The sequence below is a fragment of the Elephas maximus genome, chromosome 21 (genome assembly GCF_024166365.1).
Source record: "Elephas maximus indicus isolate mEleMax1 chromosome 21, mEleMax1 primary haplotype, whole genome shotgun sequence".
Classification (NCBI taxonomy): Eukaryota; Metazoa; Chordata; class Mammalia; order Proboscidea; family Elephantidae; genus Elephas; species Elephas maximus.
This window is the reverse complement of record NC_064839.1, coordinates 47,030,974-47,046,838: the sequence shown is the minus strand read 5'-3', so window position 1 is coordinate 47,046,838 and position 15,865 is coordinate 47,030,974. Positions and strand designations below refer to the sequence as shown.

General features: G+C 44.6%; 1 protein-coding gene across 1 annotated transcript in view; it reads left to right on the top strand.

Moving 5' to 3' along the window:
* The window catches only part of PKD1L2 (polycystin 1 like 2), a 98,030-nt gene that overhangs the window by 80,551 nt on the left and 1,614 nt on the right, over positions 1 to 15,865 (top strand). Inside the window, 8 exon segments of the mRNA XM_049863770.1 lie at positions 983 to 1,116; positions 2,764 to 2,891; positions 4,369 to 4,529; positions 8,742 to 8,889; positions 8,891 to 8,953; positions 10,978 to 11,079; positions 11,611 to 11,742; positions 13,149 to 13,304. Of these exon segments, the coding sequence (XP_049719727.1) occupies positions 983 to 1,116; positions 2,764 to 2,891; positions 4,369 to 4,529; positions 8,742 to 8,889; positions 8,891 to 8,953; positions 10,978 to 11,079; positions 11,611 to 11,742; positions 13,149 to 13,304 (1,024 nt within the window).

Below are 15,865 nucleotides of genomic sequence, written 5' to 3'. Positions count from 1 at the left end.
CAAGCACTTAACTCTGTGCCACCAGGGCTCCTTAATGGAACATTAAAAAACAAACAAACAAACAAAAACAAACCCTTTGCCGTCAAGTGGATTCTGACTCATAGCAACCCTATAGGACAGAGTAGAACAGCCCCATATGGTTTCCAAGGAGTATCGGGTGGATTTGAATTGCCCAGCTTTTGGTTAGCAGCTGTAGCTCTTATCAACTAGGCCATAAAAAGGAATGAAATACTTACACATGTTACAGTGTGGATGAATCTTGAAAACATTATGCTAAGCGAAAGGAGCCAGACCAAAAGATCATATATTGGGTGATTCCACTTATATGAAATGTCCAGAGTAGGCAAATTCATAGAGATAGAAAGTAGATTAATGGTTGCCAGGGCCTTAAAGGGGAAAACGGAGTAACCACTAATGAGTATGGGGTTTCTTTCTGGGGGTGATAAAAAATGTTCTGGGATAAAATAGTAGTGATGGTTACACAATCTTGTGATTATACTAAAAACCAGTAAATTACACACTTTAAAATGATTAATTTTATGGTGTGTGAATTATATCTCAATTTAAAAAATCTAATTATAGTGGTATGTTATTTGACTCTCCTTTTCATACATGTTTGACCGCACCCCTTCTAGTTTGTGTGAAGATAATTATTAAATTTTGTTTAAAAAAAAAAACAAGAGATCCCCAGGCACCACCCCAAGACTTTTTGACTCAGTAGGTGTGCATTTCTAAAAGCTTCCATTTGATGCCAATGGTGCTGCTCCAGGACGACACTTTCACAATCTCTGCTCTCATGGCCAGGAGTCCATGGGTGCCAAGATAGTGCACCTTGGGCTTGTAAATTGTAACACTACCAGGAGCAGCCCCAAGGCCCTGTGGCCCAGGGTGTAGACTAGAGGCTGAGGGAAAAGTTTAGATGGGAAGCCAGCAGGGAGCCACTGTGGGATGGAGATACCCCTAAACATCCCTCTTTCTGCAGAATACTCCAGTATCTCTTCGACAACACCTGGCTGGACACCCTGACCAGAGCTCTGTTTGTGGAGTTCACTGTCTACAATGCCAATGTCAACCTGTTCTGCATCGTCACTTTGACCCTGGAGACCAACGCCCTGGGTGGGCAGCCTTGTTTGTGAATCCATATGAAGAGTTCCAGAACACAGATACCCCTCCCCTCTGGGCTAGGATTTCCTGACGTAGCTGGGCCTGGCAGTCCCAAGGCCAGAGCTCCGTGGCAAATAGTTGTTTGGGAAGCTTGGGAGTGGGTCTTGGCTTTCCCTGCAGCCCTGGGGACCAAAGGCAGGCCATTAGAGTTGTTCCAACCTTACTCCCAGCTGCTCCCCTCTTTCTCTCTAGCCTTGTCTTCCAGAATACCTGGAGGGAACCAAGCTGGGGTCTCAAGGCAGCTTATTCATCTCCTATTCCTGAGGTTCTCTCTCTGTTGGGATTGGGGGCTGAGGAGTGGAGGCTGGCAGTGAGGGGGTAGGAAGGAGGGTGACCTGGTAACAGATCACTTGGCCTAAAACAACATTTTACTACTTTTACCTCAATTCACAGTACAAGTATGTTTTATATCATAACTCAACCCTCCACCCCACACGGACAAACACACACATACCATTGAAACAAAAGTTTCAAAAATAATATTTATCTTAACTACGTGTGATACACTGATATTTTCTGTATTATTCTCTTTCTCCCCAACCCGCCCTTTTTAAAATGCTAATCATAATCTATAAAAACCACCAATGCCTGTTTGGCTCATGATCAATTTGCCTATAAATCAACTTCATCTCTAAACACTAAGCATTTAAAAATTTTTTAATTACATTTTTTATTATAAAAGTAGTACATGTTTTTGTTTTGTTTTTTTGTTTGTTTTTATTTCAGAACTGTGTAAGGGGAAAAGTAAAAGGCCTTCAACTTCCATTACCATTCCGCTCTGTCAAAAGTTTCTGTTAAATCCTTTTTGGAGGTTTATTTGTATCTCTTTTGTTCTATTTCTTTTTGCCATCTCTTTGGCTTTTTATGGATCTCTTAAGTCACTGGTCCAAAGCCACATCCTATTACATATTTCTACAAATAAAAACTATGGTGTAGGTTTCAGGCCTGGTGGATTCAGCAGCTCTCTGATGTCGTCAAAGACTTAGAATGTTTCTTTCTCTCCATTCTGCCATCCTTGGGGTTGGTTTTGTCTTCACAGACATTGGCCTTATTAGCCAAATTGGTTTAAAACATCACTGCAAAGAGAAAATCATTGCAATGCCAGAAACAAAAACAAAACAAAAAAGGGTATGAAAAAGAAAAGAGCCAAATAGATGAAAAACAATTCAAAAGGAAGTTGAATCTGGCAGTTGGTCCTTAGATGAATTGATCTTTGGTGAACCGCCCTTAGGCAAAATGGTTTAAAAAAAAAAAAAAAAATTTTTTTTTTTTTTTTTTTTTTTACTTGAAGTGGACTGGTGCTAAGTGGGTGGCTGTGCTTTGGCTGGAGACACAAATGGCAGACCAACACCACAGGCAGATCTGCCATTGTAGCTTCTGTGTCCCTTCTTATATCTCCACTGCCTTTGGTGTCTGCATACGTCCATATCCAATTCCTTGGGTCTTTGGGTCTGTAGGGCCTTCATGTTCTCTTCTTCCCTGGCCAGTTGTACTAAAAGGGTTTGAGCTTGAATTAGATGACCTGATGGCTTTACAGTCAAAAGTGGTGGCTCTAAGTGGGAGGATGACAGGGTAAGCCGAACGTGTTTTGCTTCCTAGGAACTTTTTTTGCACATGCGGACCTGCAGAGCTTCCGCCTGTACCCCTTCACCAATGGCTGGCACCCCTTTGTGGTGGCAGCAGAGGTCCTCTACTTCCTCTTCCTCCTCTACTACATGGTGGTGCAGGTAAGGGTGGATTTGTAACTCCATGGGCCCAGGTGGAGGTGGACGTGTGCCCTGTTCCCTCTCCCATCCTGTTCCCTCTCCCACTCCTGTCCTCTTCCTTGGGAGAAGGAAAGACTCCTTCTTGTGTTTGCCTTATTAACCTTGAGGTCCCACTGGGTCTTGGTGGCTGATCCAGCTGACTGTTCATAGCCTTGGGCATGGGGAGACCCAACATCAGCATCACCTAGGAATTAAGAACTCAGGGATGGTCCTTCCTGAGTGGGGAAGGAGGAGGAGCAGTGGTCTATTCCTTCTAAACAGAGACCTTCCAAAGAGCCCTGGGAGGAAGCTGCTGCCTCCAAAACTGGAGCTTCTCTGAACTTAGATTGTAGGGGTTCTTGGCATCTTTTGTTCTTACTTGTGGAATAGGAAAAATCTCATTTGTCACCTCTACTGATGGGTTGCACAATGAATGTGCAGATGTTGACAATGAGGAAGGTTTGCTGATGCTGGGAACTCATCTGAGCCTGATTATAGGGACACCCCCCTCACCCCAGAAAAATGCAAATCCAGATGGAGATCTTGGCCCTCCAGTCTCTGCTCCAACTACCTCTTTAGAGTCATGTTGCTACTTTGAGTGCTTAGTAAGCAGAAAGTATTATACTAAGAAACTGACTTGGATTTACCCCTTTAACACCACCAGCTGAAAGACCCTGTTGGCTCCATGTCACAGAATAGGACACTAAAGTCCAGAGATACTAAGTAGTTTTATCCAAGGTCAGGATTTGAACCCAGAGAGTCTCACCTCAGACCTTTATACTCAACACCTATGTCACAATATCAGTCCATAAAGCCAGGGCCCACCTGGTCTCTGGGCACTGCCAATTCATGCCCAACAACTAAGAGTTCTCAGAAAGCAATTCCAGTCCTTTACTTGGACCTCTCTAAGAACATCAAAGGAGGCCTGCTTACCAGCCACCTCCACACCTCTTTCCTCTCCTCTCAGTTTACCTTAGGCTTTCTGCAGCAGCTTCAGAAAGTGTCTAAAATCCTTAAATCTCTCTCAAAATGCTACTTAAACAGATTTTAAAATCTGTTCCCTCTCTATCCCCTTGTTATGGAGGCAAATTTAACCTCTTACCAGCCAGCACAAGGCCTTCTTTAAGAGTAGGTAGGTAGGAGGGAAATGCAACCAACATTAGAACCAACACAAAGAAGGGAAAAGAAAGGGAAAGGCGGGCTGAGACATGCACAGGGTAATTGTTTTTGACTCGTGATGCCCTCAAATGCTGCAGATGGAAGCAGATGGGGTGTGTGCAGTTTGGGGAGAGGACCAGGGGCTCTGGTCCAGGGCTGTGGGAAGGCTCCCCAAGATCCTGTAACCTCCTGCTGGTAGGTCACCCTGGACAATATAGGGAGCAATTATATGTGTGGGGGTGGGGGAGCTAGGAGGGGTTCTGGCCACAACCTTTGGCAGGACCTCCTGCTCCCTTCCTAGGGCAAGCTCATGAGGAAGCAGAAATGGTGCTATTTCTGCAGCAAGTGGAATCTTCTGGAGCTGGCCATCATCCTGGTCAGCTGGAGTGCCCTGGCGGTGTTTGTAAAGAGGGCTGTCCTGGCGGAGCGTGACATCCAGCACTACCGGGGCCACAGGGAGGAGTAAGTGCCACTGCCTCAGCCCCAAGCCCCCACCACTCATCCTCCTTCCTCTAGCTCTGTCTTAGGCCCAGAGGCCAGAGGGTGGCTTTAGAAATCTCTTGATCCTCAGAGGACCAAGGGTGACTCTTAGTAAAAATACCTATAGCTGCCACTTAAATTCAGCTTTGAGGCCTGAAACTTACCCGATTGGAAAGGACTCTTTCAGACAAAATATAAAAATATCTTACTTTTGCAAATCTTATCAAAATGTACTAATATATGGCACCCTGATAGGTTCTCTCCCAGCCCCTTAGGGAGAGCCTTTGCCAATATTAGCACCCTAGCAAACCCACCTCTGCTACCAATTACCAGTTGTCCACCATGTGCCAAGCAGGATGCACTAATTCATGAAATCCTCACAAGAACCAACAGAGGTAGGTAGTATTATTACCTCATTTTATAAGTAAAGAAATTGAAGCTCAGAGAGGTAATGTAACTTACTCAATGCCACACAGCTAAAAAGTGACAAGAAGTAATTTAGACCTAGGCTTGTGTGGCTCTTTACTCTGAATCTTTGTCTTTTTTGACTCATTCATTTTATAGATTAAAAAAAAAAAAACTCAATTGCCGTTGAGTCAATTCTGACTCATAGCAACCCTATAGGACAGAGTAGAACTGCCCCATAGGGTTTCCAAGGCTTTAAATCTTTACGGAAGCAGACTGCCACATCTTTCTCCTGCGGAACAGCTCGTGGGTTCGAACCACTGACCTTCTGTTTAGCAGCCAAGCGCTTTAACCACTGTGCCACCAAGACTCCTTTTTATAGACAAAGCCAACATTTATTTATTTACAGATGCCATACACTGTCATAATAGTATCACTTTAAAAAAGCATTATTTCATCTGCTTTAATCTTCCCCAGCGGTCTAAACCAAAAAAACCAAACCTGTTGCCATCAAGTCAATTCTGACTCGTTGTTGTTGTTGTTAGGTGCCATCGAGTCAGTTCCAACTCATAGCAACCCTCTGTACAACAGGACGAAACACTGCCCAGTCCTGCATCATCCTCACAATCATTGCTATGCTTGAGCCCATTACCGCAGCCACTGTATCAGTCCATCTCATCGAGAGTCTTCCTCTTTTTCACTGACTCTCTGCTTTACCAAGCATGATGTCCTTCTCTAGTGACTGATCCCTCCTGATAACATGTCCAAAGTATGTGAGACATAATCTCGCCATCCTCGCTTCTAAGGAACATTCTGGTTGTACTTCTTCTGAGACAGATCTGTTTGTTCTTTTGGCAGTCCATGATATATTCAATACTCTTCGCCAACACCACAATTCAAAGGCATCAATTCTTCTTTGGTCTTCCTTACTCATCATCCAGCTTTCACAGGCATATGAAGGGATTAAAAACACCATGGCTTCAGTCAGGTGGACCTTAGTCTTTAAAGTGACATCTTTGCTTTTTAACTTTTAAGAGGTCTTTTGCAGCAGGTTTTCTTAGTGCAATGGGTTTTTTTATTTCCTGACTGCTGCTTCCATGGGCGTTGATTTGGATCCAAGTAAAATGAAATCCTTGACGACTTCAGTTTTTCTCTCCATTAATCATGAGATTGTTTATTGGTCCAGTGGTGAGGATTTTTGGTTTATGTTGAGGTGTAATCCATATTGTAGGCTGTAGTCTTTGATCTTCATCAGTAAGTGCTTAAGTCCTCTTCATTTTCAGCAAGCAAGGTTGTGTCATCTGCATAATACAGGTTGTTAATGAGTTTTCCTCCAATCCTGATGCCCATTCTTCTTCTTTTTGTTGTGCTTTAAGTGAAAGTTACAGTTCAAGTTAGTTTCTCATACAAAAATGTATACAGTGTATACCTACATTGTTACGTGACCCTAGTTGCTCTTCCTGTAATGTGGCAGCACACTCCTCCTTTCTACCCTGTATTTCCCGCGTCCATTCAGCTAGCTCCTATCCCTTTCTGCTTTCTCACCTTGCCTCCGGGAAGGAGCTGCCCATTTAGTCTCATGTATCTACTTGAGCTAAGAAGCACACTCTTCACAAGTATCATTTAATGTCTTATAGTCCAGTCTAATCTTTGTCTGAAGAGTTGGCTTCGGGAATGGTTTTAGTTTTGGGCTAACAGAGAGTCCAGGGGCCATGTCTTCTGGAGTCCCTCCAGACTCAGTCAGACCATTAAGTCTGGTCTTTTTACTAGAATTTGAGTGCTGCATCCCACTCTTCTCCTGCTCCGTCAGGGACTGTCTGTTGTGTTCTCTGTCAGGGCGGTCATTGGTAGTAGCCAGCTAATGCCCCCTTCTTCTTCATATAGTCCAGCTTCTCAGATTATTTGCTCAGCATACAGATTGAATGAGTATGATGAAAGGATACGGCCCTGATGCACACATTTCCTGACTTTAAACCATGCAGTATCCTCTTGTTCTGTTCAAATGACTGCCTATTGATCTATGTACAGGTTCTTCATGAACACAATTAAGTGTTCTGCAATTCCCATTCTTTGCAATGTTACCCATAATTTGTTATGATCTACACAGTCGAACGCCTTTGCATAGTCATTAAAACACAGGTAAACATCTTTCTGGTATTCTTTGCTTTCAGCCAGGATCCATCTGACATCAGCAATGATATCCCTGGTTCCACATCCTCTACTGAATCCAGCTTGAATTTCTGGCAGTTCCCTGTTGATATACTGCTTCAACCACTTTTGAAAGATCTTCAGCAAAATTTTACTTGTGTGAGATATTAATGATATTTTTCGATAATTTCCACGTTCTGTTGGATCATCTTTCTCTGGAATAGGCATAAATATGGATCTTTTCCAGTTAGTTGGCCAGTAGCTGTCTTCCAAATTTCTTGGCATAGATGAGTGAGTACTTCCAGCACTGGATCCGTTTGTTGAAACATCTTAACTGGTATTCCTTTAATCCCTGGAGCCTTGTTTTTCACCAATGCCTTCCATGTAGCTTGGACTTCTTCCTTCAGTACCATCAGTTCTTGATCATATGCTACCTCCTGAAGTGATTGAACGTTGACCAGTTTTTTTGGTGCAGTGACTCTGTATATCTTCCATCTTCTTTTGATGCTTCCTGCATCATTCAGTATTTTGCCCATGGAATCCTTCGCTATTACAACCTGAGGCTTGAATTTTTTCTTCAGTTCTTTAGCTTAAGAAATGCCAAGTGACTAAAAAAAAAAACCCCAAAATAAAAAAACAAACAAACAAACCCATTGCTGTTGATTCCGACTCATAGCAACCCTATAGGACAGAGTATAATTGCCCCATAAAGCTTCCAAGGAGCACCTGGTGGATTCAAACTGCTGACCTCTTGGTTAGCAGCCATAGCACTTAACCACTTCACCACCAGGGTTCCTGTGAACTGACTAGGAGATGGTATTATCATTATCTCTCTTTTACATAAGAGGAAATTGAGCCTCAGATATGTTGCTTATACAAGGTCACACAGCAAGGAAATACAGGGCCTAGAATTTGAACTTTACACTCCTATCCCCAGTCTACACTGTGTCATTCATTCAACGAACCAGTATTGAGCCCTCGTTTGTGCTACACCCATGTTGCTACACCAACTATATGACAAAAACTTTACTCTTTATCTTTATTCAAGCTGATTATAAACCTATATAGAAATAATTTCAAAAGCTAAAAGCTTTAGTCTCCTTGTGGGGGTGGGGAGGGGAGTCCTAGCAAAATATAGCCTGGAACCGAATCCAGGCTCCCACCTCTTTTTGTAAATAAAGTTTTATTGGAACACAGCCCCACCTATTTACTTACATATTGTCTATGGCTGTTTTCCTGCTACAAAGGTGGAATTGAGTTGTGACAAAGACCCTTTGGTCCACAAAGCCAAAAATATTTATTGTCCGGCCCTTACAGAAAAAGTGTGTTGAGAACAGAGCCTGAGCTCTAGGAAGGAAACTATGGTGAATTTTAAGGTCATACGGCACTAAGATCATTGATAGTAAGTACAATTTTTGAACCATCACTATCCCCTACACTAGCCATGCTTTGACTCCTTGCAATGATTTAAAACATGTTTGATTCTTGACATTCACAGACATGTTTATTATTTAGATGGATTATAAAACAATTTTATAGCAAGAGAGTTCTTCCTTTTTCACACTGTGTCAGAAAACATAAAAGAAATCTGCCACTATTGATAGAAAACTGAGATAAGTTTGGTCTTATTTGGTCTCACAGGGGGATCAGTTTTAGTGAAACGGCAGCAGCTGACGCTGCCCTTGGCTACATCATTGCCTTCTTGGTACTCCTGTCCACATTGAAGCTATGGCATCTGCTCAGGCTGAATCCCAAAATGAACATGATTGCATCGGCCTTGTGCCGCGCCCGGGGGGGACATCTCAGGCTTTATCATCGTCATCCTTATCATGCTCCTGGCTTATTCCATCACGGTGAGAGGCTCTTTCTCTTTGGGGAAAACTTCAGGGCTGGTCTCCATGGAAGTCAAGTTTCCTCAGTGGTGTCGAGTAGAGGGTTTGGGCATGGGAGGCCTTGGGAACCTGAGGGAGGTAGTGGATCTTCTGAGTATGGGGGCTTTTAGCTAGGAGCTCATGAACAAGCCACCCTAAATGGCAATGGCTGGGACCTCAGGGAAGAGTGAAGAGGCATGGGCTCCAGGGCTGGAAGGGCCAACTTCCCCCAGTGGAAGACTCTTGTCTGCATCCAGGTCCTGCCTAGATGAGCCAGTTCTGCTATCCCAATTGTTCAGGAGACACAGGGCCAAAGTGACCCCTCTGGTTAATCCCTGACATACACAGGGCATGCCTTCTGTCCCTGGAGAGGCAGAGGTGAATTGGGCAGTCCTTGTACTTGAGCTGGACAGGCCAGGTCAATGCTTGATGCCATAAGGCTTGAGGCTTGATCTTAGTAGGGCCAATGCCATTCAACTCAGCCCCATGACACAAAGTATTTTGACAATCATACTCCTTTTGTGGCTGGAAAAAACCCAAACCTTAAGCTTCAAACCCTTTATTATCAAGTAATGTGAGAAACAAACACCCTTTCCCACCCTGCCCTTACTGATCTCCATTCAACAGATCTCTACCAAGCTCTTGATTCCCATCATATTCCTGATCTGCACTCATCTCTGACCATTCATTCCAACACTGGCCGACTCCCTGCCCTTGGCCCCTTTCTCCATTGTCACCTGGGCCCCCACCCAGTCCCTCACCTTCCACCATTCCCCTGATCTCCATGCCATCCACTAACCCATCTTATTCTTGGTTCCCACTTTCAGCCCTAACCCTCACCTATTAATGATCCTCTCTGCATCTCAGGCTATCGCCTCAACCCTGACTCCCCTCCACTCCTGACCTTACTCTATTTTCCTCTCCACACTCAGAAATGGGGTGGGATGCATTGATGGGGTGAGGGTATATACTTTACACCTGGTGATTTCTAAAGAGCTGGAAAGCTGGAGTCTGTGTTTTAGTTGAAAATCCCTGCTCGCATGTCCTGATTCATGTGGATTGATCAGTCCTTCATCTGCAGTGCATGGGCCACAGAGATGTCGCCAACTCAGGGTCACGAATGCCGGGCCTCCCTCTGGCACAATAACAACAACAAAAAACCCAAAACCAAATCCACTGTCATCGAATCAATTCTGACTCATAGCGACCCTATAGGACAGAGTAGAACTGCCCCATAGGGTTTCCAAGGCTGTAGTAAATCTTTGCGGAAGCAGGCTGCCACATCTTTCTCCCGTGAAGCAGCTGGTGGGTTTGAACTGCCAGCTTTTCAGTTAGTTAGCAGTCAAATGCCTTAACCACTGCACCACCAGGGCTCCTTTCTGGTACAACAGTCCTGGAGAAATCCTTTGTGGGGATTTTAGCAAAACTGTTTTTTTTTTGTGTGTGTGGTGGGGAGAAGACCTACCTAGGCAGAGGACACCCATGGTCCTTTTGTCCTTGTCCTCCCCCACACCAAAGAGGGGGACTACAAGAGCCCAGTTTCACTTAGTGAGTCTTTGAGCAGCCATCTGGGTGGATACAGGAGCAGCTTGGGAGGTGGGTGCCTATGCCCAGATGTGCCCTGCGCACTCTCTCTACGCTGGAAGATGCAGACTGGGCAGCTGGCCCCTTGACAGGATGTGAACAATAGTAACGGTCCTGGTCAAGGTCGTCCAGCAGGCATTCCCAAAGTGCACAAGAAGCACACACAAGTGCACGTGTGCAATATTGATGCACACAGCTCCACCCATGCACACTTGCATACAGTGGCCTTGCACGCACCCCACCCAGGCTGAGTGTACACATACACCCACTAGCATGACCCTGTAGGCATGGACAGCTTTTGCTAGGCCAGGCCAAGGATATGTACAACCCAGACCACCCACTCTTCTGCCAGACAACAGGCTATTGGGGAGGAGAGGATTCAGAGTTTCTTTCTTTATTGATAAGGACTCTTTCCATGACAGTCACACTTAATATTTGGTTGGAAACTTGTTTCCTACAAAACACTCTTTGACGCGGTGGAAACAATCATCAGCCTTCAGCTGGGAATCTTCAACTACCAGGAGGTAATAGGCTGGTGGGGGAGTGAGATGGCCCTTACCCACCTACGTCAAGCCTTTATGAAAATTAGAAAAAGCACCCCTACCACCCCACTCAATGAATAGGCAAGCACAGAGCAACTTTGGACAAATAAAACCCTTCCCTTTCCCCCACGCAGACAGCCCCATGCTAGGGCGCCTGGCTCCCCCTGGCGGGGGTGGGGGGAGCAGACCTCTGAATACCAAAGAACAGCTAGCCACTTGCTACTCAGGGGAGGGCCATGCTGGGGGTCCCCAGAAGGGAACTGTTCTTGGCCCTAGCCAGACACAGTGTCCTGACTTTGTAGTTGGCAGAGTGGGGAGAAGGGGGTGCTGCCCTTTCGCTCCCCTCTTGAGAGAACCACCTGGACTCTCAGCCCTAAGGGCAGAAGGGAACCTTCCTGGTTGCAGGCTCGGCCCAGCTCCAGGAACCAGTTTTCCCCTCTGAGGCTGCCTAGTGGGGGTGGTGGCAGATAGGACCCTGGGGCACCAAGGGATGACTGGCTTTCCTCCTGGCAGGTTCTGGACGATAGCCCAGTGCTTGGCTCCTTCCTGGTTGGGTCCTGCATTGTGTTCATGACATTCGTGGTATTGAATCTATTTATCTCTGTTATCCTGGTGGCCTTCAGTGAGGAGCAAAAATATCATCAGGTGAGTCCCTTTGGCCTGTTCTTCAATAGTCAAAGACCTTGAACTGGCTGAAGTCATTCTAGTGGTGCCCAGGAATGGGGCAGAGGTTTGCAGGGGTGGAGGGTGGGAGGGGAGATAGCTCTTCCTCTGAGCATTCCTTCACTCTCACCTGAACAGAGCTTTCTGGATATTTAAACACTTGTCGTTAGCTGCCATCCAGTTGGTCTTTGACTCAATGGTGACTCCACGTCCAGTGGAATGAAATGGTGCTCAGTCCTGTGCCATCCCCATAATTGGTTGTGGATTGGACTATTTCGGTCCAGAGGGGTTTTGGAAGTAGATCGCCAAGCCTTTCTTCCTAGTTCGTCTTAGTCTGGAAGCTCTGCTGATACCTGTTCAGCATCACAGCAAGATGCAAGCCTACACTGACAGACAAGTGGTGACTGCCCATGAGGTGCACTGGCCGGGAAAAGAGCCTACGTCTCCCCCATGGAAGGCGAGAATTCTACCACTGAACCTCCACTGCCTCACTTCAACACAAGTGGGTTTAAATAGACAGTGTAGCTCAAAGCCCTCATTTCATAGGAGGGAAGCCTGAGGCCCAGAGGAGGAAATAATTTAAGACAACAAGCAAGTGAAAGCAGAGCTGAGACTAGAACCTGGGCCTCCTATCCAATGCAGAACTCTGTTCACTACACAGTGATTCTCAGCGATTGCATGTTAGAATCACTTGGGAGCTTTTGGCAACTACTGCTGCTCCTGCCACACCAGAGACCAACAAAAACAGAATCTTTGGGAGTGTGATTCAGACACAGGTATTTAAAAAAAAATCATTGCACATGTAAAAAATGGTTGAAATAGCAAATATTTTGTTACCTATATTTTACCACAATTTAAAAAAAAAAAGGTTTGTATGCTGCAAGTGCTGCTTAAGTTCATGTTCAGTAACAGCTGAGGCTTTCTCAGTTCTAACTTGGAAATTTAAAATGCTGCCAGGAAACCATGGCATCTTCAGTGGAGAGAAAGAGGAAATCCATTGGGGATAAAGGAGGATGTATACCCTTTAGAAATCCTTGGGTGGTACAAATGGCCAGTGCACTGGGCTGCTAAATGAAAGGTTGGGGGTTTGAGTCCACTCAGAGGTGCCTCGGAAGAAAGGCCTGGCAACCTGCTTACAGAAAAATTGAAAACCCTATGGAGTACAGTTCTACTCTGACACACATGGGATCTCCGTGAGTCACAGTCAACTCAATTGCAACTCTTGGGATTCCCAGAGGAAGGTCAATCCCAACATAAAAGCAACTCTAAAACATAAAGTGACTTACGCTGTGACCACACCAGACATTAAACCATGGTTTCCCCTCAGAATGAAAAGCCTCCAAACAGGATGGTTCTATAAACGGTGCATGGTTCTTTCTCTCCTGCAGCTGTCAGAGGAAGGAGAGATTGCTGATTTGCTGCTGATGAAAATACTCAGTTTCCTGGGCATTAGATGTAAAAGAGAGGCGCCTCAAAGCAGCACTGAGAAGTCTGGGGAGCTGACAGAAGCTGGGCCCCCTCAACCAGCACACGCTGCGCCTAAGGTTTAAGCACATCGGTCATCTACATCGGAATGCGCAGAGCCCGGGGCCTACGTTTACCACCAACTCCATAATCTCTCCAGGTCGATGTTTTTCTGTGTCCACAGAAGAGTTACCAAGCCCATCATGTAATAAATAAATATATCAACACAAAACATGCACACATATATAAAATTGCAATGACTGTGAGAGTCTGTATTTCTGTAAGAGTCAAATGTATTTCCTCCTAGAAATAAAACAAATACTGTCTAGAATTAGTGGTAAAAAAAATCTTCTCTACAAACTAATTATTTCCCCTTCTTGGTTGGTCAGGAGTTACCTTTGAAAGACTCTGATTCAGGGTTTCTCAAACTGTGTCTGAGAGGTGCTAATAAGTGTCACATACCAAAAGGTATCTGAATCAAGATAACATGAGAAACATCAAGTTAAATGAGGCTACAGGAATTCTTTAGCATGAGAACTGTCAGAACTTTAAACACTCCCTCCTGGGATGAGTATGGGGAGTCCTGATGGTGTCGTGGTTAAGTGCTTGGCTGCTAACCAAAAAGATTGGCAGTTCAAACCCACTTGACGTTCCGCAGGAGAAAAATGTGTCGGTCTGCTTCTGTAAAGATTTACAGCCTTGAGGTCCCCAGGGTTGAGAAGGGGAGAGTGTTGACATGTCACGGGGATGGCACCCAACACCACAAAACAATATGTGTATTAATTAATGAGAAACTAGTTTGCTCTGTAAACCTTTATCTAAAGCACACACACACATACATACACACAAAAAGATTTATAACCTTGGAAACCCTGTGGGGCACTTCCACTCTGTTCTAGAGGGTCACAGTGAGTTGGACTCAACTTTGATGGCAATGGGTTTGGCTTAGTTTTTTTTGGAGATTAGCATGAGAGGAAAAGTGTGTCTCATCCCCAGACTTCTCTGGCCAGGGAATCAGGTCTTAAAGCATCTCACTCAGGGCTGGTGTTCTTTAGATGAACTCTGAAAACTGGTGATCTACACAAGTGGTTTTCAACTCTGGCTGCACACTAGAATCCCCAGGTTTCATCCCGATACATCAGTATCTCCGGGCTGGGACCAATAAATTGATAGTTTTTTAAGCTCCCCAGCTGATTCAAACGTGAGAGCCACTGCACTAAATGGTAACCCATGACTCTTGCCGACACGTGGCTTAGGGTAGGCATGTGACCCAGTTCTGGCCCATGAAAAATGAGAGAGCTCTCTAGGGGGCTTCTGGAAAATGTCTCCTTCCCAATAAAAAGAGACACGTAGTGACGGGCTCTTACATTGTCTTGTCTGGGTACAATGCCTGAACCTTTGGCAGCTACCTTGAGACCATGGGGAAGCAATCTGAAGATGGCAGAGATGAGAAATGAGAGGAAACTGGTACTTGATTGTTGTCATTGTTGCTAGCTCCATCGAGTTGGCCTCCAACTCATGGCAACCCCATGCACAATGGAAAGAAACACTGCCCCGTCCTGCACAATACCCATGATCAGTTGTGGATCAGACTGTTGTGATCCATAGGATTTTCACTGGCTGATTTTTGGGTGCTTGGTAAGGTCTTTAAACAGTTGACATAATCAGTCCTATAACTGAACAACTGCCAGTCTTCTAGCTGGATAAGATCACAAATGTCTTTTAATGACAGTTGATCATGATCCCACACTACCACACCCTACAACCTGATAACCAAAACCCACAAACCTACAGGCCCAGGATTCTTTATAAACATAGACCCATGTAACATATACACAAAGCCTTGGGAGATTTAATCAACTTCTCTGCATCCAAATGCCCATCATCCATTCTTTACTGTATCAGGTAAGAACATGAGCTATGTATACAGAGATGCTCACCAAATAACCCATTTTGAGGGGTACACATATCTCCTGACAGACTGGTACACAAGCTCACTCTGATACATACAGTGTATTTGTTTTAAATAGGGAAAGTGCTAACTCATATCTCAAGAAGTTATAAGTTCTTCACCTCTTCCTTCCCTCTTTCTCTTCTACTCTCTACTTCCCCGTTGACTGTAAATATCAAACTAGCAACTCCTTTCAGTGTTATTGTTATAAGAGAGAAAAAAAAAAACAGCTCAAAGAGATGAGCTGGCTCCTTCTGAGACACCTGGAAGAAGTGACCAAATGCAACCTGTAGGTGCCTATATCAAATGTGCAATGAGAAGATCTTTCAAACTCAAGCTATGGATGATGTTACAAGGATTACCAGGTTGAAGAGGGAAAAAAAAAGAATTTCTGACTATCCTCAATGCTCATTAAATAAAAAACATGACACAGTTCTTTTTTTTTTTTTTTTTGCGGAAGGGTCTGTAATGTAGCCTACAGATTTATATGTGGTCTTGTTCTTTCCACCAAATGAGCTGGTGGAGTTGGGAATAAATATTTATTTTAGGGCATAGGTTACATTATGCTACATTGACTTGCATGATATCAAAGCAACAATAAAATCAGAATATTGATTATTATAGAAGCTAGCCAAGATCAGGAGTTTAGACCAGTGTGAACCAGTCAGCATCCCAAAAGGAGGGAAGTAT